Raw genomic sequence first — 22,013 nt, 5'->3', positions numbered from 1 at the left:
ACACAGACACAGACACAGACACAGACACAGACACAGACACAGACACACAGACACACGCACACATGCACACACGCATGCACACGCACACGCACACGCACACGCACGCACGCGCGTGTGCACACACACTCATTATCATTCACATTTATTCATATACACATAGACTCTCTCTCTCTCTCTCTCTCTCTCTCTCTCACACACACACACACACATACACACACACACACCAATTTACTTAAGATAGAACTTCTCTGAAAGGGGCCCCAAGAACCTGTAAACCATGGTTTCTGTGAGGGAGGGTTGGGGAACTGGAGAAAAGTGGGGTGGAGAGTAGAGGAGAAAGGCATTTTTCCTTGATGACTCTTTGAACACCTAAAAGTTTGAAAATTCTGCACACTGTCCTTGCTCATCACAATAATGTATATGAAGAACTCTGAACTGGTTTTGGATGCTGGCAGTGTGCTGTGTTCTCTGTGTACCTATGCCTTTAATCTTTACATTTACAGTGTAGACATCATTACACTCTGATTTTATGGATGAGGAAACTGAGCTAGAGAAAGGTTGTTCAAGGTCACGTAGCTAGTATATGCAGACGTGAGATCCAGAGTCAGAACATCCAGGCCTGAAGCCTTTCCTCTTTACCATGTAACACTACCATGTCACACACTCAAATTCCTCATCAGCTGCCCAGGACAGAGCCATGACAGAAACAACTGTTCTTTTCTTTTCTCGGTTGATTCTCCAGGGCAATAAGAAGGGGAGAGAAGATAGTGTCCCAAAATAACCAGTCAACAATTCATTGGACAGTCTCAAGTCCAAGTGGCTTTGGGGGGTTTTTAGAACTGTGGATGGTTTGGGCCAAGTTGCTTGGCCTGCCTGAATCTTAGTAACAATGACATGCTAGTTGCACTGCTGGGCTTTGGGGACAGCTGCTGAATTACAGGGCACATATGCTCTCAAGAACCCGGGCATTAGGAAACAACTACAGAGACTATATAATGGACACCATAAGGAAAGCAGAAAGATCTACACAGATGAGGGTTGGAGGTCCTGGATTGTGCTGATGGTCAGAGGGACGAAGAGTAGAAGGGAAGGAAGCAAGGGGAGGTAGGAGAGGGATGGAGGGAAGAAAAAAGTTCTAGTGGTAGAAACAGTAAAGACTGTGAGACCTGTGAGAGCAGCTATCTGAAGATGGGGGCCCCATGTGCCTTAAACAAAACAAGTCCAGCTGAGTTTGGAATCTGAAGTGGATCCTAGGGAGGTGAGGGTTTCATAGTTTTCCTAAGAACCCTGGTAAGCCACTCAAGGTTGCTAAGCAGGGGTTTACTTTTAAAGATGACCTGGACTGCTCTGTGGGAAACAGGTGGAAGCTATGCAAGTGGATCAGCTCCAAAGCTGCATTGGAAGGAAGAAGATGGCTCCCAGAACTTGATGATTAAGTGTAAGCAGCAGGTATGGCTAGGATCTGTTGGTGATACAATACTCCATGGAGGGAGAATATGAAGCAGAACATAAATTCACAGGGGTGAGAATGCTTTGTCAACTTTGAAATGTCCAATAGAGAAAAGTGCTACAATAGATGAAGATGGCAGGCTCTAGAGAGAGACCATAACTTGCCCAAAGTCACATGGCTGCACGGTAGCAGGAGGTGGGAGCAAGCGAAAATGATTCCTTCATTCCTTTTCCTGGAAATAAAAGAAGGCTGTGTATAACTCCCTTATTAACTGGACCATTGGGTGAACAGAGTAATGATATCTCCCCTGTTTGCAAGGCTATCGCCTACAGTTAGAACCAGCATGATTTCTTTAGGAACATCATGGTGACTCAGTGGTCCAGGGGTAGTATGAATGCTTTGTAACTGAAACGCTCTAACGTGGGATATGACCTGTGGTCCCCACCTATTATTCTAAGTGAGAGGTTTGTGTCGAGTGGAGCAATCAAGGTCTGAGGAGCTGGTCTTTGGGTCCTCAGTTGTCATTTATACCATGTTAAATGTATAAATTAACATTATACATTGAGTGTCTCTAGTTTGGAATAACTTTATCAAAGGTTAGTTTTCAGTGAGAACCCTGATATATTCAATGTAACTGACAATCAGATCTCCTGTATCTTGTTCCGTGACATGTACATACTTAGTCTATTCTTCCCACAATCCCTTTAGTAGGTAAGACAAAAAGATCCAGGGGTGGAAGGATAGGCTTAGTTGTATCTGAACTCCTTGCTTGTGGCAGAACTCCAGTTATTTATTTAGCTATACCAGATATCTATCTACTACCAATATCATTTTTAGGACACCTACGCAATTGAAGACACAAAGTGTATTTGGCTTTGTGACTCAGTAAAACTGAAATGGTATAATATTGGATTCTTTGCAGTGGTTCTTACAGTCACACTGGGAGGGGAACCAGGTCTTTTTGGTCTTCAATTACTGGTCCCAAGAAGTTATGATGGTTTCTTTGGATGGATGCTTTCCCCACCCAACTGCGACAAAATAGAACCATTTCACTGATATTCAGAGAACACCGGTCTCCAAACCATTCACAGCCCTCCCTTGGGATACAGTTCTTTATTCTATTTTTTTTAAAGTTATACAATTTATCTTCTCACACAACTTTGTTTTGAAAGTGATAAAGGAAAATACCAGACAGATGGAGACCTTTCTGTCCCCTGACTCATAAGAAACAGTGTTTGTGCCAGAGGCATCAAAAGATGGAATTAGCACACGGGACTCATATTCTACTCTTGTCATAAATCCACCCTGCCGGGAGCTGAGCAGTAAAGAATGAAGCACATAGAAGAGTCAAAGCTTCATCTGAGGATGTTAACCAAGAGGAGCTTGACAGTTGTGAGTGAACTCAGCATACATATGCTGTTTTTGAAGCAAAGTCTTTGACATCCTCCTCTTCCCAAAACAATGCTCCCAAACCAAAGCCCGACGGTTACCTTCAGCGAGTGGGTCAAGGGTGTGTATCATGAGCTGGAAGATGCTATTCCTCATGAGACTGTTGTGGAGGGAGGCAGAGCTTCCACCTCGCTGGAGGCGTGGCTTAGCCTGAACAGAGAAACCAAAGAGGCTGTTAGTTCTCAGAAACGAACGTCAAGTGCACCACAGAGAGATTCAGTCTATGGTCGCTCCTTCCTGTTACATGTCACACACAGTTAAACCAAAGAATTCAAAGAATATTTCAGACATTTCAAGGAAATAGCTTTTCTCTTAAATGCATCAATTTTGTCCAGCCCCCACATCACCCCTTTTTAACAAAAGTTAAAAAGTTAGTACAAGGCAGGCAATGTTTGTCATGCTTCACATCATTCACTCATTCCATTCTCAGGATGAGCCTCATGAGATTGATATTGTTAGTATCAATAGGTAGACCATGACAAAGTCTCTGAGGAGTAAAACGAGGTCCTGGGTCACAAAGTGTTGGATGGAGGCATGGATTCCACGTTTGCTTTTCTTAAAGACTCTTTATAACCTAATAGACAGTCTCTAAATTTTTTGATTGTGTGTCTTGTCAGTGAGATCTTTGTTTCTATGTATCTATGTCAATGGCCTTGTCTGCACCCATATCATCTTCCATGTTTTCTGTGGTTCCCATCTCTATCCTTGGATCCAGAAAGCTCCGTGGTCTGTGTTACGTGAGAACCTGAAAGACAGAGCTTCCTCTCGTGACTCCAACACAGCCTTCCTGGTTTCCAGGATGCCTCCTAGGCACGGAGTTCTTTGAGCTGGGATCTTTTGCTCTAGTAACTGTATCTGAGACATGAGGACACCAAATGAACTTCAGGAGATGGGGTTAACAACAAGCTCTTACTTCTTTCTTCAAAAACAAATAGTCTTAAATCAAACAGAAGCTACCTGAACTCTCTGCATTTGGACAGTTATTTAATTCTGCCTAGAAATGACTTCCTTCTTGGTAGTTGACTTTGTGGTACTGGGCAGAGGGGTGTATTCTCAGAGGCAGCCAAGCCGGGTCGCTATAAGTAGAATATTTTCTTTATTATTATTATTATTATTATTATTATTATTATTATTATTATTTTGAGGCAGGGTCTCACTGTGTTGTTCTTGAGGTCTTGGACTTCCCTATGTAGCCCAGGCTGGCCTTGAACTCACAGAGATCTGCCTGCTTCTTCCTCCTAAGTACTGAGATTAAAGGTGTACACCACCATGCCTGAGTTAATGGTACTTTTTTTTTTTTTTAAACTGAATTTGACAAGGAAATTTTCTGTGGTCTGGTAAAATTGAAACCCATCCTCTGATTTTTAGTTAAAAATTAAAATGAAAACATTTTCACCAAGTCTTCCAAACTTCTCCATCACCGATTTCCCATAAGAGATTCCATAATTAAACAGATTTGGACAAACTGATATTGTCTAGAACAACTCATTGAGAACTCAACTCACGGAGAACTCATCGAGATTTATGTCAGCCATCAACCCAGTGTAACACAAAAGATTATGGTAATTTTGACCACCGAGGCAGTATTTCCAAGTTATTAACTATATGCTTTTTACTCCAGATAATACTTATTAAGGGTCAAGGTTCAAAACTTTGGTGGTAAACCTAAAACCTGTTGCAGAATTGAAGTATGGGTGAAGTCTCAGCATGTCATATAAGGAGGAGAAATCAACAGTGATTTTTATTATAATTGATGTTCTATTAAAGCTGAATTCCCAACCCAGCAGAGTTTGAAGATGAACGAAGGAGGATATTTGTGTTTCAGTGATGAAAACATTCTGAGCTCTTCAAAGGCAGCGTGGAGTTTGAGCTGTACCTTGGTCTTGAGTTTAGTTTATCCTCTGGGCGCTCAGTGAATGTCATGTCTTTGCTCTGAGTGTTAATGGGAGGAAGTATTTACAGGGTCACAAATATTTTCATGACTATTCCTTTCAACCTTAAAAGCCTGTAACATTTTAAAATGTAGCATAGCATTTAGTTATAGAGGATACAGATCAGCAAAGTTCAAAACATTCTAGGGGCAAAGGTAGCAGGCTTAAATGTAATGGAAACACATTAACTGTTTGTTGGACACAAAAACTCACAAGGTTATTTCCGTGCCAGGCAGCACAATGTGAAATGTCATGTGTTAATTAGAAAGCAACTGAAAATATGGTCATTGCTAACGATTTGTCCTTATAATCATGGGCACTGTGGTTGTTATTCTGGAAAACCACAAGAACTCTGCTGTGAGTATCTTCTTTAGACTTGAATTATGTCTATGCTTCGAAGACATTAAGCATTCTTTCAGGCAGTGTTGGATAGACTGAATGTATACATCACATGCAGCATTTTTTTTTCAAACAGGACTCTGCATGCAGACACACAAAGAAAACAGTACTCAAGTACTGGATTCCATACTGTCCCCATGTATCAGCCAACATCCCTTGGAATGTAATTTAGACACTTCTTATGCCTTCAACATGTATAAAAGTTCATGTCCAGTGGGATTCAACATTTTGAAACATAAGATCAGAAATAGTTTGTGAGCAAATGCCAGAGTTACTTTGTTGCTAATTGTAGGATAGAAATACCCCCACCCCCCAGTGTATCAAACCACAAGTATTCCAAGGGAGAGGAAGATTTGCAAGCACAGAGCTCCCTCCCCAGCCATGCCACACTCCACAGGCACAGGAAAAGGCAGGGCTACTGTTCCCTACCGGTAAAGTCGGCTCTTCCTTGTCCCCAGATGTAGAAGACTGCATAGAAGAAAAAGACAAAAGACAAAGAAATAAATAACAAATTCCATTCTGGCTTTACATTCAATAACAATCCCCAATACAGAGATGGCTATTTCTACTCCTGGTATGAGTTAAGTCAAAACAGGTGCACACAGTATATATCACTAGTCTATATTAATGGTTTACTTAGATATGTGACTCATTCCCTTGAAAAGTCAAACTTGAATGCCCAACTATGATGTTCAGTAATAAAAAGCAATGACATCAATTATGGCCCATTCATGCACAGTGGAATACCACGGAATCATTAAAATAGATGAGATGAATTCACACACACTGAAATGGAAAATATATTAAGTACAAAAATATTTTTAAAATCATATTTATTACTTCATTTCATCAAAGTAGTAGTGTATGAAAAGGAAAAGATTCTTCAAGACTTAGCGTTGTGAACGGTTACTGCCAAGTGCTGGGATTCCAGGGAAATGGCACCTTCCATGTTTGGAGGGAGTTTCTATCCATTGCCCCACATATGGTGAGTGAAGTAACACCTGAAGAAATTAAGCTGCTGGATCAAAGACCAGGATTATCACCCCGTGCGTGTGCTTAGGACTGAACTGGGGACTTCTTGAAGAAGAGCCAGTGCTCTTAACAGCTGAGCCATTTTCCTAGGCTAATGCATTTTTCCAGCCCAATGTGTGATATTATTTTTAAGACATATACATTTGGTACTTAATAAGGTTGCTATTGACTATTTTAGACCTTTAGTCAAATATTTAACAATCTTTCATTTTGTTGAATGCCTTTTTGGACCTTGGAATCATGTATGTAATGTATGTTCCCTTTTGTTTCCAAACATTGTTATAAGTCTATGTAGGACTTGCATGTGTCAGACACAGACAGACAGACAAGTTCTGGGTTGGTGATAATTTCCCAGCACAGCCTGCAGGCATCACTAAACTTGCCATAGCATCTTCTTTGGGAGTTATCACTCAGTGGCTTCTTGAAAAATATCACAAGAAAATATCTCTGATGGCCTAGTTCCCAAGGACAAGCATCAAAATGGAAGTGGACCAGAAGCCGTCTTTTGATTTCTCTGTCTGCTCCGAGAGGCATCCTGGGAGCCCATTTCTGTAAGGTAGATTCTTTGTTCTTCCATATCAGACGGCTCAACAAATGGATCCACATTTTACAGAGTACTCTCTGGGGAAATTTTCCAGTGCAGCCAGCTCAGCCTTTGGACGTACACTGAGACCAGCTGTCAGAGCACGCCTTTACAGTTAGCAAATTAATACCTCGTGGCTAAATGGGAAGCAAATAAACTATGAGCCAGACTGATATCACAGCGATACCACAGAACATGAGAGAATAGAGCACGGACGGATAAAGAGTGGGCTTCAGAAGAGGAAAAATCCTCAGCTGAGAGTCTGAAGTTTTAAAAATGTATGCAACAAAATTACTTGAGGAAGAAAAAACTCAAAACTACACATCTGGATCTGAATAAAAGGAAAAAAGATTGTACCCCAGTGACTTTTTTTTCTCTTACAGGTTAGAAGGATCATAAAGTAAGCTGAAGGAACAGGCCTAGCACACAGATTCTGCAAAGAACAAAGACTACAGAGAAAGTTCTGCAGCCTTTCCAAGATGTGCTACTGGTTAACGTCAACAAAGTGGACATCATTGGTTTTGTTTCTTTCAGGTGTGGTTTGCAGATGTGAATGTGCATCGGTTAGAGCGTGTAAACGTTGGTGACAAACCAATGGCAGGTGAGCCTGTCTGGACTGACCTGCTGATTTTCTTTTATGTAGTCTGTTGAGAGGTGTGACGTGTGATAAAGACGACCTTCCACCCTGAGTAATTTCTAGTGCTCTCCTCGATTAGGCTCAGGATCCTTAGGCTCTTGATCTTGACAGTGGGATCTTGATTGAGTTTGGAGTTCAATGGTAGAGGGGCTTTAATTAGGTTGACTTTAGTGTCACAGAGTTATTTTCAGGGCCATGATCGCCTGAGAAATTTATTGTATTCAATGTTAAAGAAGATTAGTAAGACTTTAATCTTGGCGTGCTTATTGTGCCTTTTAAAAATCTAATTTTTAACATAGTTCATTATCTCTTGATAATATATCAATACTATCGATTTGGACTGCACTATTTTGAAAGCCCCATTTCTGTGGTCAGTTCCAAGGCTATGCCACATACAGGAGAGGCCTGTTCAGCCAGTCTTCAGTACTCGAGAGAATTCTCCAGATTATTAAAGATGCTCTCTAAAGGTCATATTGAAGGGTCCTAGGCTGGGGCTCTGGTGATCAAAGAAGACCTCTCTCTCTCTCATATAGTAACAGGATCCAACCAGGCCAGCATCAGATAGAACTCTGCAATTCAATTTTTTTATTCAATGTAAACAGGCTTCTCTATCATTACTCCATATTAGCAATGTGGTGACTGCATTGAGTATGAGCGACAGGGATCATGTAAGTATCAGGTATCTTTCTTAGAGAAAAATGCTACTTGCATATGGGCGATTTTGTTAGCTACTTATAATTATTTTGAAAGTGCTCTGCCCCCAGATAATAAAACCTATAACCTGTTTGGAAGAATTTTAGATAGAAATCCCCCTCAAGTCTTTAAATTATCTCTTTTTGCATTTGACCTGGGAAGTCTCTGGCTGGGAAATGGCTTCAGTGGATGGCAATGCAGTTTTGATGTAACTTTGTACACAGTTTTATGGCTCCCTGCTCTTTTCCTGGCATGTGAAAATGAGGCAAATATTGCATAGTCCAGCTGTTTTGGACCACACAGTGAGACGTGCCTGTGGTTCACTCTGGCTTGAAAATTACCTACAAATTATACAACCAAGTGGGTCACCATGAAGGCTTCAGATGCCGACAGACAAGTCTGGAAAATGAGAGGTGGTTTTCCCAGTCAGTGGCTGGGCATAGGACAGAGGAGACATAGAAGCTGTCTGAACACTGCAGCAACAATCATTAACTTCTATTTCCCAAACCTTCTACCATGCCCTGTAAAATGAAAGACCAGGCAGCACTGTAAATAAAGGACATGTAGACAAACATAAAGGTTTTTATTTCCTTTTTTCTTTTGGTCATAAATTGGTGACCCAAGCCAGACATTCTAGTAATTAAAATGTGAATTTTATATTTAACTGGGATTAATTTTAACATCCTAGGATTGAGAAGGTTGAATGAGAGGAGACTTGACTGAATCATATTCATTAAAAATGATGTATCCTTTTTCTGTCAATGTACTCTTCTGTAACAAAAACACATTTAAATTATCTTTCTCAGATGTAGGTGAATAAACCTCAAAACCTATTGGGAAGGTAAAGTGACAGGTACAAAAACTCAAATGTAAAATTAGGAAGGACAGAAGCCCTACCCCTCTAGACAGAAACCTATCTCTTGATCTGTTTTATTACTAGGTGCCAGCATATCTCTCAAGACATAGCAGAGGAGAAGTTAAGCAATTGCTTAGTGAGAGAAAGAAGAGATGAAAATCCAAGATGATTTTTGACTGTGTATTCAGGTCACAATCTCTGCTAATCCTTCAGGGAAGTAAGAAAAAAAAAATCATGACTGAAGCTGGTAGCCCAGGATGACAGACTATCCCTGTCACAGTTCTGCTTTACAGAGACATCAGATGGGAGAAAGGCTCGAAATGACCCAAGTAGGAAATGTTATCAAAGAAGCTCAGGGTCTAGAAGCAAAGCCTTTCGATCATTTGTCTGGATAGATCATCTCCATCATCATGAAATATTTGGGGCAATAGGAAGAGATCTGAAAACAGTAGAAAGAAATACTGAATGGAGGGAGTAGAAGATTGGAGAAAGTTAAAGAACATTTTTTTAAAAAGACCACTGGACAAGAGAAGAAATGACGTCAGCTGAGAAGGGGTGTCACATGGAATTCAGGGCCAGTGTTGGCAATTGGGATTTTGCCTCTTCTCAGCTATATGACCTTGAGGAGGTGACCTAATTGTTCCATTCTTTAGCTCCTCCATCTGTGAAATGGGGATAAGAATACAGTGCTGCTGTGAAAGTACTGTGACAAGACAAGGAACAACAGCTTCAAGTAGTTCAAGGCCATGAATTAGACTTGGAAGTAGGGTGGCTTCCATGGGAAGCAGGCACATTCACTGATGAGGGTAGAGGGAGGTGACTTAAGTAGTAATCTAGGCAGGCTCACTTAAGCATGGCCCAGTTTGGCATCTGTGGAAGGAGATGACACAACTGATTCTATTCCCTTGACTTGGCCCCTGAACTCATCTGTGTACCTTCTGGAGGACACAGCATGAGTAAGGTGAGGTCAGCTGCTCATATCTTCTGTACCCAAGGCTCTTAGGTGTGGAAGACTGAGAGAAGATAGAACTCAGGTCTGAACCAAGAGACTCTCAAAGTCTTAGTGTTCTATGGCACTTTCCCTTGGAGGATGCTGCTCACATGAGTGGGAAACGGAGTGTGGGATCAGAAAGCTGAGAGCCCATCCCAAGCTCAGACTCTGATAGAGCATCCTCCTTCTCTGGCTGGGTTCTGGATTCGAGGTTCCTACATGCAGGAAGCCAATTCACATACAGATGATCCATGAATGAGTCTGGTGCAGGCAAGCATGGAGTGCTATCTCTTAATTGCCATGATTTGGCTAACGGGGGAAGTAAAGTCCTTTCACAACTTGGAAAGAAGCTTACCACGTAAGAGGGCAGATTCTTATACTAGAAGGTGAGAGGCTCAGCTTGGACGCTACTAAGATCATTAGAAAATGTAATTTGGGAATGATCAGTAAGTAAGGCAGGAACCAGAGTAATGTCAGCACACAGACCTGGATTATTACTGATGAACCAATGTTACAATTTGATCATACAGAATTATCAGAAGCATTCTGAACAATTATGGACACTGACTCTTGAACATTCACTCTCATATTCAACCCATCCATCATCTATCTATCTATCTATCTATCTATCTATCTATCTATCTATCATCATTCTTCTAGCCTATTGCATATCATTATCTGTCACCTGTTACTAACAACTATTAAGTAAGCATAGACTGAGTTCTTTACTCTTAAATAATTATTGTTGTGTATGTACACACATGCCATAGCTCAAGTGTGAAGGTATGAAGACAACTCATGATAGTCTGTTTTTTAACTTCAACACTGGGACTGAAGTCAAGCTATCAAACTTGGTGTAGGAATCTTTACCTGATGAACCATCTGGCTGACTCTCTTTCTTGAAAGATAAAAATAAATAGAAGTCATCTTAATAGTTTCTTCTTGCTTACCAAATAATCATCTTGTACACTCCACTGGCACATCCGTGCCAACCTTTAAATAGGACTTCTTTAAATACCTCTCACAGAACTGACAAGCTATATTGGGTGCATCCGTACCCAACTCCTCCACAGAGCCTCCCAAATAGCAGAAGTTGTAAGATCTTTGTGGACAGAATTCACCTCTGTGCTTTCCATGGTCCCTGACTGTGGCAACTTAAAATGCAACCAGGTGGCATGCTTGAGTGAACCACTCAGGTAGAACAGAGGCTGTGTGCTTCTGTGTCAGCAAGTGAAGCTCCCCAGCTGCCTGTGACATTGGCTAAATTAATAGTCATGTTGATTATTTAGGTCCACTTCTTCAAAGACTACTTAATCTTTCTTATTAAGTAGGTACACGGAAGACAGTAATCTGTGTTTTACAAATGGAGAGTGAGAGGCAGGAAGGGCCTCAGGCTGTTTCTGTGCTCAGGATATGTAGCACCAATGCCAAGTCATTTAATTTAGGAAATTAACAGTCTATCTACCACTGCTGTCTCTTGCCTTCTTCTGCAAAATCCAGATGCTGGTCATTTACTTTATTGTATTGTTTGAGCAATTCTCATAATTGTTAATGAACAGTTTTGATATGTCAACCAGTCTGTTAGTGTTGGTTTTGTATAAAACATGAACATTGGCTTTGACTAGTTAGGAACCCAAAACACATCCTTATATGGTCTCCACTGCTTTACGTTGTCCCTTTGTAGTGATGATGATAAAAGTGAAGACCTTACACATGCTTGACAAGTCCTCTACCACTAAGATGGGCCGCTGCTTCCCTTCTTTTTAGGACATTTTGTGTGTGTGTGTGTGTGATGTGTTTGTGCACAGGTGTGTACAGATAGTGCATACATGTGGTTGTATGACTCGAAGTTCATACAAGGTGTCTTCTACGATCACTTCCAATCTCAGTTTTTGTGTCAGGATCTCTCAGTGACTAGCTGCCCAGTGAGTTTCAGAGCTCCTTCTGTTTCCATGTCCCCAGTGCCACCATATTCCTATTTCACATGGGTGTTGGGGATCCAAACTCAGGTCTTCATGCTTGTGTAGCAAACACTTCACCGATTGAGCTCTTTCCCCAGCCCTGATTTCTTTTTTAAAGCCATTAAATGCTAGTGCTGGATAAAAGATATGTTATCCAAATGAAGGACTCTTCAGTGAAAACAAGTATGATTTATGGGATTTATAGGAAGTACAGTGTATGCCAAATGTATAAGAAATACCTTACTGAATCATTAAAATAATAGGTGTTATAATGACTTCTATCTCCTATATTACATAAAGATCCTGAGACTGGTAGAGGCTGGGTGGGTTTGTTCAAGGTCCCATGGCCAGGGCATGGCAAAGCTGTGGTCTGAGCTCAGATAGCTGGGCTCTGGAGCATTCTTGAATGTTGGAAAACAAGGAAGTGGAATTTTCTTTACAATAATCTGTGGGAAGAAAGCGGCAACCAACAGAGCTCCAAATGCAATGAAAATATTAAGAACCGTTTATGAACTTGGACTTCTAATGAAAGCCAGATGATGGCAAGCAATTGTTGGGAATTTATGATGACAGATTTTATTTGTATTCATTATGTACACATTTGTTTTGTTGGGAATTGTGAGCAAGTGCTTGAGAGTAGAGAAAGTATAGAAATTAATTTTCTGGTCATCTGTCTCTTCCTGAATTGTAATATAGACTCATTCACAAGTGTCATAGTGTTTTAAAATGTAATTTCTGTCTCTGGAGGGTCATAGAGGAGCTTTTTATGATCGTCACAATGTAACAGGTGCAAATGCATTCCTTTATACATTAACTTGACTTGTATTAGGACTCAATAGCTCAGCAACAGGTAGGAATTGGGGCTCTTTGGTGGCCTTGCTCACGCTGTGGCCAGGAGCAGAGCCTGTTATGCATGCTGTTTATTTTGAAGGACATGGGTGTCAAATTTTCAATTTCTGATACTTTAATTTCTGATACTCTGATAAGCTCAGAAAATGAAATAGTTATTAATGTTGGAAGCATCGACGGAGACTCTGAAGAGTAACATGTGAACAGAGACAGCTATGCGCTCATTTAAGGCTATCTATTTGATAACACTTATTTCAGTTTTAATATTATTCCAGGCTGTTTTCTAGGTTTTAGGGATTTAGGTGTGACCACAACTGACAAACATCTCTGTCCTTATGGACCTCATACTTTAGTATATATTATTATAAAATTAAAGAAAAAGAGCCAATAGTCACATCACTTGAAATTAAATTATATTTACAGATACCTAGGGTCTAACTATCATGTCTATGGTTGTTCTCTGTGACTGACCTTTAATCCTGGACTTAACATGTCCTCTCATTTGGAGAGATGTTGGTAAAGACAACTGAAATATGAAGATCATGATTGTATCTGTGGAGGTATAAACTCAATGTTCAGCAAAATTCAGGGGTTAAGAGGAAGCAGATACCTAAAGTAATGATCAAAGTGAAACTGATAAAATTTCGAGTGTCACTTAGTTTTTCCTATCAGTGTTAGCGAAGTTCCTTGCTAACATTCTTTGTAGAGGCCTTTATAGATTTAAATGTGAAAACAAGAGTCTGCAGAGAAAGTGGCACCATGCAGTCATCGCATGCTGTAGAAAGCTTCTCATACAGTCTCTGTGGTGCAAAAGCATAGCCTTAGTAAAGCAATGGATGTATCCTTCACACGCCAAACTTTCCATTCTAGAGACACTGCTTGTGCCGTGCCCACCCGACTCCTGCAGCACCCCGACACAATTTCCACAAGGGTAGACAAATATAGACACCTTGGATTTAGTTTAGGAATTCCCAGGAACCAAATAAATACAATGGAGCACAATTTCAATACTCAGTAATACCAGTATTAACATAAATACATTTTGGAGAAAACAACGAAAGGCATAAATATCAACTATAAAGTCTCTGTTGAAAACTGTATTGATAATTGGGAATCATTATATTTTTGAATCTGCTCCTTTGTGCTTGGTTGAGGTCAAGAGGGAGCTAAAGCCTCTTTCCACAGCTGAAGGGGGCTCACCGACGTGGCTGCTTCCACATACCCCTCCCACTGGGCCTTCCATGACCTCTCTGGTCTGTTCTGCATTCATCTCATCTCTCTTTTCCATCAGGGATCATCCTCTTGACAGCACACATTTTTTTTTTTTACCTTATTTCCCACTATAAGGCTGAGTTAACACACGCTCAATAGCAGATGAATCACTGAGCCTAATGCTGGTCTATAAGGATGCTGGAGGAAAATGGCTTTAGGTTAGCCCAGTGCTGGTCTGTATCACCTTCCTCTTCTTTGATACTTCTGATGATCTAGTGCCTCTTGAGTCACTTTCCCCAACATAGGGATGTATGCTCTGACCTGGCCCCTGCTGTCTTAATTCTTGGGAAAGGCACAAGCTTAAACTTCCCTTCTTTGGATCTTTAAAATCAGAATGAACATCTCATGGTATTGTCAAGACTGGTTGGATTTGGAATCACTCAGGAGATACATCCTCATGTCTGGAGGGTGCTTATAGAGAGGTTTAACTAAGAAGGGAAGATCTACCCTGGAAGTGGGTGATGCTGTCACATGGCCAGGGTCCAGGTTGGGAGAAAAAGAGGAAACCATGGAGTACCAGCTCTCATCTCACTCTGCTTCCTGACCATGGACACAATGTGACCTGCTGTTTCAAGCTTCTGCTTCCGAGCTTCTCCCACCACAATGGACTGCATCTCCAAACAGTGAGCCCCAGTAAACCATTCCTCCCTAAAACTGCTTTTTTTTTAGGCATCTGGCCACAGCAATGATAATGAATACAAACATAAGTCCTAATTGTATAGTGTGCAATTCTATATGCTTTACTGGAATCATATGTTTTCTTGAGCAAGGTCATCTTAAATCTTACATATCTTTATTATACTCCATAGTTTGTCTACCACTATGCTAACACCACTTATTGAACAGTGGTCTTTTTATTGCTAGTGACAAGGTCACAAGGGGTGGGACCGGAGCTTTTTTTTTTTTTTTTTTAAAGGACAATGCTTAAGTAGGTAGAAAAACTATGAGGAAAAAGAAGTTTGAGATATTTGGATCTGGTATTTAGGTTTAGGTCATAGCCATCAGATATTATTTGTCTAGTATACAATGGCATCCTTAAACAATTCTCTGGCTTGATCACTGGGACACTGTGCATATTTCAAACAAGTTTTTGCATAAACATAAATGATCTGGGATTTATGCTAAGCATACAATTTCTGGGCCATATGAGAAGAGAATTTTTAGTATTAAAAGGATCATGACACTACTTTTACTGTAGCTAGCTGTTCCATCTTACACTCTCCCCAGCAATGATCAGGAGTTTACCCATTCTGGACAGCACTGCATATTATCACAATTTTTTACTTTAGACATTTAGGTCAGCGATGGCTATTTGTGGTGTTCCCATGGCTTTCTTAAATGATTTTGATGACAATCATCTTTCCATGGGCTTATTTGTCAACTGTAAATTCTCTTCAGTGAATTGCGTATATCCTTTGCTTTGTTTCTAACTGGTTATTTATGTCTTTTAGGGTTATATTTTGCAAATTATATATATACTCCATATACATTTTGCCAGATACCTGATTTTAAAAATATTTCTCCTGTTTTATAATTTGTCCCATTAGACTCTAAAGTTTTTCTTATGTCAAAAGTTTTAATTTTGGTGATATCAGTTTTTCCTTTTATACCATTTTGTGGGATTCTTAGACGGTCTAGTTCTTCTTTTGGTGATGGATGCTCACTTGTTATTGTGCATGTTCAATTTTGTGTTTGTGTAAGTGCAGGCACATGTGTGTCATGGGGTGTGTGTGGAGGTCAGAGGGCAACTCTTGGGAATTGGTTCTCCCTTGCCACCTTCTGGGGTCTGGAGATCAAGCTTAGGTCCTTGGACTTCATCCAAGCACCTCTATCTACAAAGTTACTACACATTTTAGAGAAGAAGGGAGAGTGTGGTTAACCAGTTTACCCTCAGGTTACACAGGTAGTATGGGTGGGTCTGGAACCAGAAAAGCAGAAAGTCTAACCCAAAATCATCTGCTTCCTTCTCCTGACGTTCCTGCCTTGATTGATTTCAGTGCTGGGGACCGGGTCTCCTCCTATTGCTTGCTGGGTAAGCACATTGGGACATACTCCTAATGCCCAGACTCCCCACCTCTGTCACTCTGGAACTCTCATTCCCCAAGTAGCCACAAAACACACTCTGAATCTATCTTCCTGGCAGGATAGTAAAATGTATTTAGAAATCATAACCCCCAGATATTCATAGGAATATTTGAAGAAATCTAGAGTGTTAGTCATTGGCTTTGCTTTGAACAAAAAAAGGTACAGGGTTTGAAAAGTAAACTTTATTATTTTCAATGTCACAAATTCTTCTAATCTATAAAATGAGATTTATCTAATCTTATAAAGCATAAAAGGAAAACGAGAGATAAAGCTGGGGTTTAACACTAAGATAGCACGTCATATTTGCTGAAAATGTTACAAGTTTAGTCTTAAAAAAAATCTGGTTCCAGGCAGTGGCTTTGGTCTCCCAGGGCCTGTCTTATCTGTTATCTGTCAATAGAACAGCGGAAATTGTGTGCAATTGAAAACAGATGTAGCCTGGCTGTAACAGAAATGGAAAGATGTGCTCTGGAAAGCCTTACTGTCACAAGCAGCCAAGAACTGACCAGTATTACATCAGCAGCATCTTTGTGGCCAAAGACTCAGCACTATTTCAGTTCTGGAATTAAAAATCCATTGCAAGGATGGAGGAAAATGACGGAAAATCTCCTAATGATGGCTGGTCTCAAGCCGTGGCTTGCCTGTGGCAGCTGTTCAAGGTGGTTTCAGGAGCTTGGAGGAGCAGTGTTCACATGCAGGTGCTTGCTGCTCAGACAGTATCTCACGTCCTGAGAATAACCATAAGGCTGCGACGTATTAGCATCAAACACCGTTTAGTCAACAGCAGCAGTCGTTGGACAGGACTCCAATAAGCAGTGGAGAATGTACCAGCACTGTGGGGCTGATTAAAGAGATCCAGTCCCCAAACAAAGGCTGTACTTGGGCTGACATTTTGCTTGATTATGTCCCTTTGTTCATTTTTAAAGATTTTTATAATGAGAAATGTCAATCCAAGGAAAATTTCAGAATAGTCATGTTTCTGCCACTTATGCAAAATCACTGATATTTTTTGTACTTGTTTTGTGAAAATAGGTATATTTTCTTCCTGGAATAATTTAAAGCAAACTATAGACATAATAATCTCTTTAGCCCAGAATGGCTTACAGATTTATGTGAGGAATGTGCAAATTTGCTTCTCTGCAGTCAGTCACTGTGTGTGTGCATGCATGTGGGCGTTTGTGTGTGTGCTTGTGTGCTCAGTAATGGGGGACATGCTGCACTAACAGGTGAACACATCCTAATGGTGGTTCTGTTTGTTTCTTGCCAACACCGTCAATTTTGTTTGTTTTATACTTCTGTCCCAAGTCTAGATATGTGAAACAATCAATGACACAACATGGTCGGGCTTCTTCCTTTCCTGTGGTTTTATACTTTCTCATAAGAACAGAGAGTCAAACACCACTTAATTTACTAAAAATTTTGCTGTGATGTAAGTACTGTGTTTTGAAAGGGGTTAACAGTACATTTGTTTAATGCACATGTGTGTGCATGGGCCTACACTTGCCATGGTGCATGCATGTAGGTCAGAGGTAAACTAGCAGGAAGTTGGTTCTTTTCTTCCATCCTATGGGTCTTAGAGCTCAAACTTGGGTCATCAGGGTTGTCAGCAAGTGCCTTTATCCACCAAGTCATCTGGTGGTCTGACATAAGTACAGTTTTTCTGATAATTGTTTGGTGTTTAGTTGTCTCTGGCCATAGCTATTCACAATTTTGTAAATGTAAACATTATATACAGCCATGATGTTTTTTGTTTAAAAGCAAAACAGGAAAGGAGCTAGATTGTTACAAGGGAGACATAGGCCTGGAGAAGTGCAAAGCCTTGCCTGTGGCTTGGCTTTAAGGACAGAATAAAAAGAGGTAACTGCTCTATAGTCTAAATCTAGGGGGCTCTGGATAAATTTTGGCTATGTATGAAACTTCAGGGGACAGAAGTACAACTATACAAAGCTATCAACACATTCTAAAAACTGTCCAGAAGCTCCCTCACCCCCCAAAAGGCTAAGGATCATGAATTTGATGGTTTCAAACTAGTTGCCCTTTGGATGCTGGAAGATACTCTTCCAAAGGGCACACAGGATCGCTGCTCACCAGCAGGAAGGAGGAGCTCCGAAAGGACCCTTGCAGCCCATTCAGTCGACAGCCTGTACTGCGGGGAATGGGATCTGGATGAGGAGAGGGAGAGCAGAGGCCTCATGGAGCTCTCCACACATGCTGTCCCGCTCTTAATCAGTTCACACTCTTCAGGAAAAAGCTGGAATGTCACTGCAGATGGTCTGACACTATTCAGTGGGCACAGACTGGGCAGGGTTCCCAAGGTCTGCTCTGGGCATCCGCCACCACTCACTGACTCTGTTTGTTCTAAATGGTGCCTGGGCAGGGACTGGTAGCCTCGAGGGCGGTTCACATCTGTGATTGCACTGGGCTTCAAAGACGCACATGGAGGAGGTAAACACCTCTCAAACATAAACAAAGACAGTGAGAAGAAAATAATGAACATCTTTTTTGTACTTGCCTAGATATTTTGAAAATGGATACTGGGTATGCTTCCTCATCAGTACCGAAAAGAACAAGACAAGGTTCTCAGAAAAACACCAAGCATCATGTTCCGGTTTCTTCTATAGTTGTCTCCTGGCTTTAGAGGAATTAGTTGTCTCCCTTGAATCTCATTTTCAGAGATAAAGCTCCTGGCCTGGGACTAGGTCAAGGCCAGGCAGTGTGCTATGGCAGATACCCCTGGCCTGGGGTTCACACTATGTCTGATGAGTGTAATTTCCCACCATACTTTTGGTGTCATATATACACAGCATGGGAGGCCAGAGAGAGATGTGACAAAGCGCTCAGCCTGCATTGCATGGCAGTCAGCTTGTCTAGCTTTTTGATAGCTTTTGTTGGACAATGAGAGATAGATAGATAGATAGATAGATAGATAGATAGATAGATAGATAGTAGCACTTAGCATTTGAACCACTTGATTTAAGAGCTCTCCTGTCATATTTATAGTTTTGTGGCATTATTAATTTCATTTTACTATTGGAGAAAGAGAAGGATGAGCCCAGGGTTACAGAGGTAGTACATGGTAAAGCTAGGGCTCACATCCAGCTAGGTGGCTAAGAAGTTGGGGTTCTCTGTCCTTGTGGGTTTGATACTATGGGACAGGTAGGTTTAATAAACACTTAACCCTCCAGGAGGCTACAAAGTCTCAGATTATTGGCACTTAACTGCATGAAGAAAAATTTCTCCAAGGGATTCCTTTCAGTCCAGTATATACATTCTTAGGAAGTTTTGTGGGCAATCAAATTTTAGAAAAGTTAATTTATTATTATTAGTAGATATTAGTTTGCCAGAATAATCTTAATACTTTTAATTCTTTTTTGCACTTCTGCTTACTGAATTGGAAATCCACAAATAATCATTTAATAATACTGGAGGACCTAAGGGAATCTTGGTTTTGTTCATTTTTTGGTAGTAGGACAATTATTTCCCAATAGGTTTGTTTTGATATTTGCATTTTTCCTTTGGAGTTGTGGTCAGGGTCTCACTATGTAGCCCTGGATGGCCAGGAACGCACAGAAATTTGCCTGCTTGGTCTCCTAAATGCTGGGATTAAAGGCACGTGTCAACATGCCTGGCTTGATATCAGTATTTCTAACTTTTAAGTATTAAGCATAAAAAAGAAAGTTTGTAAAGTACCTGCACACAACATGGACACCTGAGTTCAGAGCTCCAGAGCCAACATGAAAAACCAGGCATGTTGGTATGTGTCTACAAGCCCTGTACTGCTGGGGGGAGGCAGTGGGACTCAAGGCAGAGATGGACAGCTCTATGAGAGCCACTGACCAGCTAGATTGGCTCAACTAATAAGTTTCAGATTCAGTGAGGGACCCTTTCTTAAAATAAAGGTGGAGAGCTATTGAGGAAAAACACCTAACATCTACCTCTGGACTCCACATGTATGAAGTATGAACATGTAAGTACACATATGTACAATAAAAAGTACATAGGACACACATACATACGCACACCATATATATATACATGTGCGTGCATGTGCGCACGTGTGCACACACACACACACTCAAAATACTGTAACTCAGAAGGCAAAGCTAAGGGTGACACTGGAGAATGCTACAAAGCATTTAAAGAGTCCTATTGTCAATTCCTTGGTCTGTGACCTCCAGCTGGATGCTAGAGGGATGCAAGCCTTAGAAATTACACATGGAGAATGTGGAGGAATGTTGTCACAGAGGGCTATTTAAATCTAATTAAGTAAGACAACATAAGTAAAGTCCTCTCCCTACAGGCACCCAGTAAACATACAAGAGGTATAAAATGATAAGAATCTCTGACTGAGCAATTTGGTTTCCAAACTCAGTGATGGCTGGTGTAGACTGGAATGTCTACATCAGAATGAAGCTCTCCAAAGCTTTAGCTAAAAATTTCAGTTTCACAAAGCTATGGAGAAAGGGCAAGTCAGCTGTCATCCTAGAGAGATGGGGACATAATCTCTGTTGTTTCTCCCTTTCCAATGAGGACCATTTTGCATTTGCAAATGGCTTTACCAACACACTTTTCCCAGGTCTCTTTATTTCCTTATCTCCCCACACCACTCTTGTTGAAAAGTACCACTTTATTTTATCTAATTGAGTGGGCTTCCAACTTTATTAGCTGTGGTGCTTTGTGGAACGGCTGCACTTAGTCTTCTTTCCATACCCACATCCCTTTACAATGGTATTTTTCAGCCCACATCCCCCTACTGCCCCGTACCCCCTATATAGTAGCTCTTAAGACCTAGGTAAAATATTAAGGCCTAGATGGAATGTTACAGCCTAGATAAAACTTTAAGGCCTAGGTAACTATTCCTGGTTAGCTTGCCATTATAAGGAATTTTCTCTTGTGTTTCTACTGTTACTAGGGATCTTTCTTTTTTTTTTTTTTTTTTTTTTAAAGATTTATTTTATGTATATGAGTACACTGTCACCCTCTTCAGACACACCACAAGAGGGCATCAGATCCCATTACAGATGGTTGTAAGCCACCATGTGGGTGCTGGGAATTGAACTCAGGACCTCTGGAAGAACAGTCAGTTCTCTTAACCACTGAGCCATCTCTCCAGCCCCTCTAGGGATCTTTCTAATGCCAAATTGATCACATAATTCTTTTATGTTTTTTTTTCCTTGAAACCAGTCATGATAGAAGTCAATACAACTGCTCTGTATAGTTAGCTGAAATCAGCTTGGATACAAATCAATGATCCAGCACCACTTCCTGCATCTGTGTATAAGCTTTTATGGTATTAGCTTTTATAAACTGCCCCTAGGATGGACCCCAACATAAGAGAGACATCTGTAAGAAACAAGGAATAAGACTTCCATTTTGAATAGTGGTTGAGTAACGTTTGAGTTCCTAAGACCTCCTTGGGAACTGACATCCTACTTGACAGAAAGAGACATGTATGTGGGCAACTGACATCCTGATTGGCAAGTTGAAAAATGAATGTTAGACAAGTCCCATCTTGGTTGGCAAGTTAAGACATGAATATTAGACAAGGCAAGTTCCCTGCCATAGTTGAATCCTCCAACTAATGGAAGCAGAATATGTGTACAACAAAGACATGTTCCTAAGAAATTCTCCCATCCATAAATCCTGCTTTGTGGAATAACTTGGCACAGGTATTTGTAGATCTCAGGCTTAAAGAGCCCTGTAGGACCTTAACTTGGGGGTCATGGTTCAGCTCCTGAGCCTAAATCATGTCTCTGATCTATCAGTCGTGGGATGTAGTGTTCAGTAAACTATTCCTAGTTGACTGAGATTAGTGTCTGAGTGGT

The 22,013-nt window shown here is 40.8% G+C and overlaps 1 protein-coding gene across 4 annotated transcripts in view; it reads right to left on the bottom strand.

Annotated features, from left to right (window-relative positions):
• Slc24a2 (solute carrier family 24 member 2) overlaps positions 1-22,013 on the bottom strand; it is a 229,467-nt gene that overhangs the window by 81,454 nt on the left and 126,000 nt on the right. For all 4 annotated transcript variants that reach the window (XM_028773374.1, XM_028773375.1, XM_028773376.1 and 1 more), the window contains 2 exons: positions 5,659-5,697; positions 2,941-3,049 (listed from right to left, as the gene is read on the bottom strand). In XM_028773374.1, coding sequence (XP_028629207.1) covers positions 2,941-3,049; positions 5,659-5,697 — 148 coding nt within the window. The remainder of the gene's footprint in view (positions 1-2,940; positions 3,050-5,658; positions 5,698-22,013) is intronic.

Source organism: Grammomys surdaster, unplaced genomic scaffold, assembly GCF_004785775.1.
Source record: "Grammomys surdaster isolate TR1022 unplaced genomic scaffold, NIH_TR_1.0 225, whole genome shotgun sequence".
Classification (NCBI taxonomy): Eukaryota; Metazoa; Chordata; class Mammalia; order Rodentia; family Muridae; genus Grammomys; species Grammomys surdaster.
The sequence above is the reverse complement of the archived record's forward strand: the minus strand, read 5'-3'. Positions and strand labels throughout refer to the sequence as shown.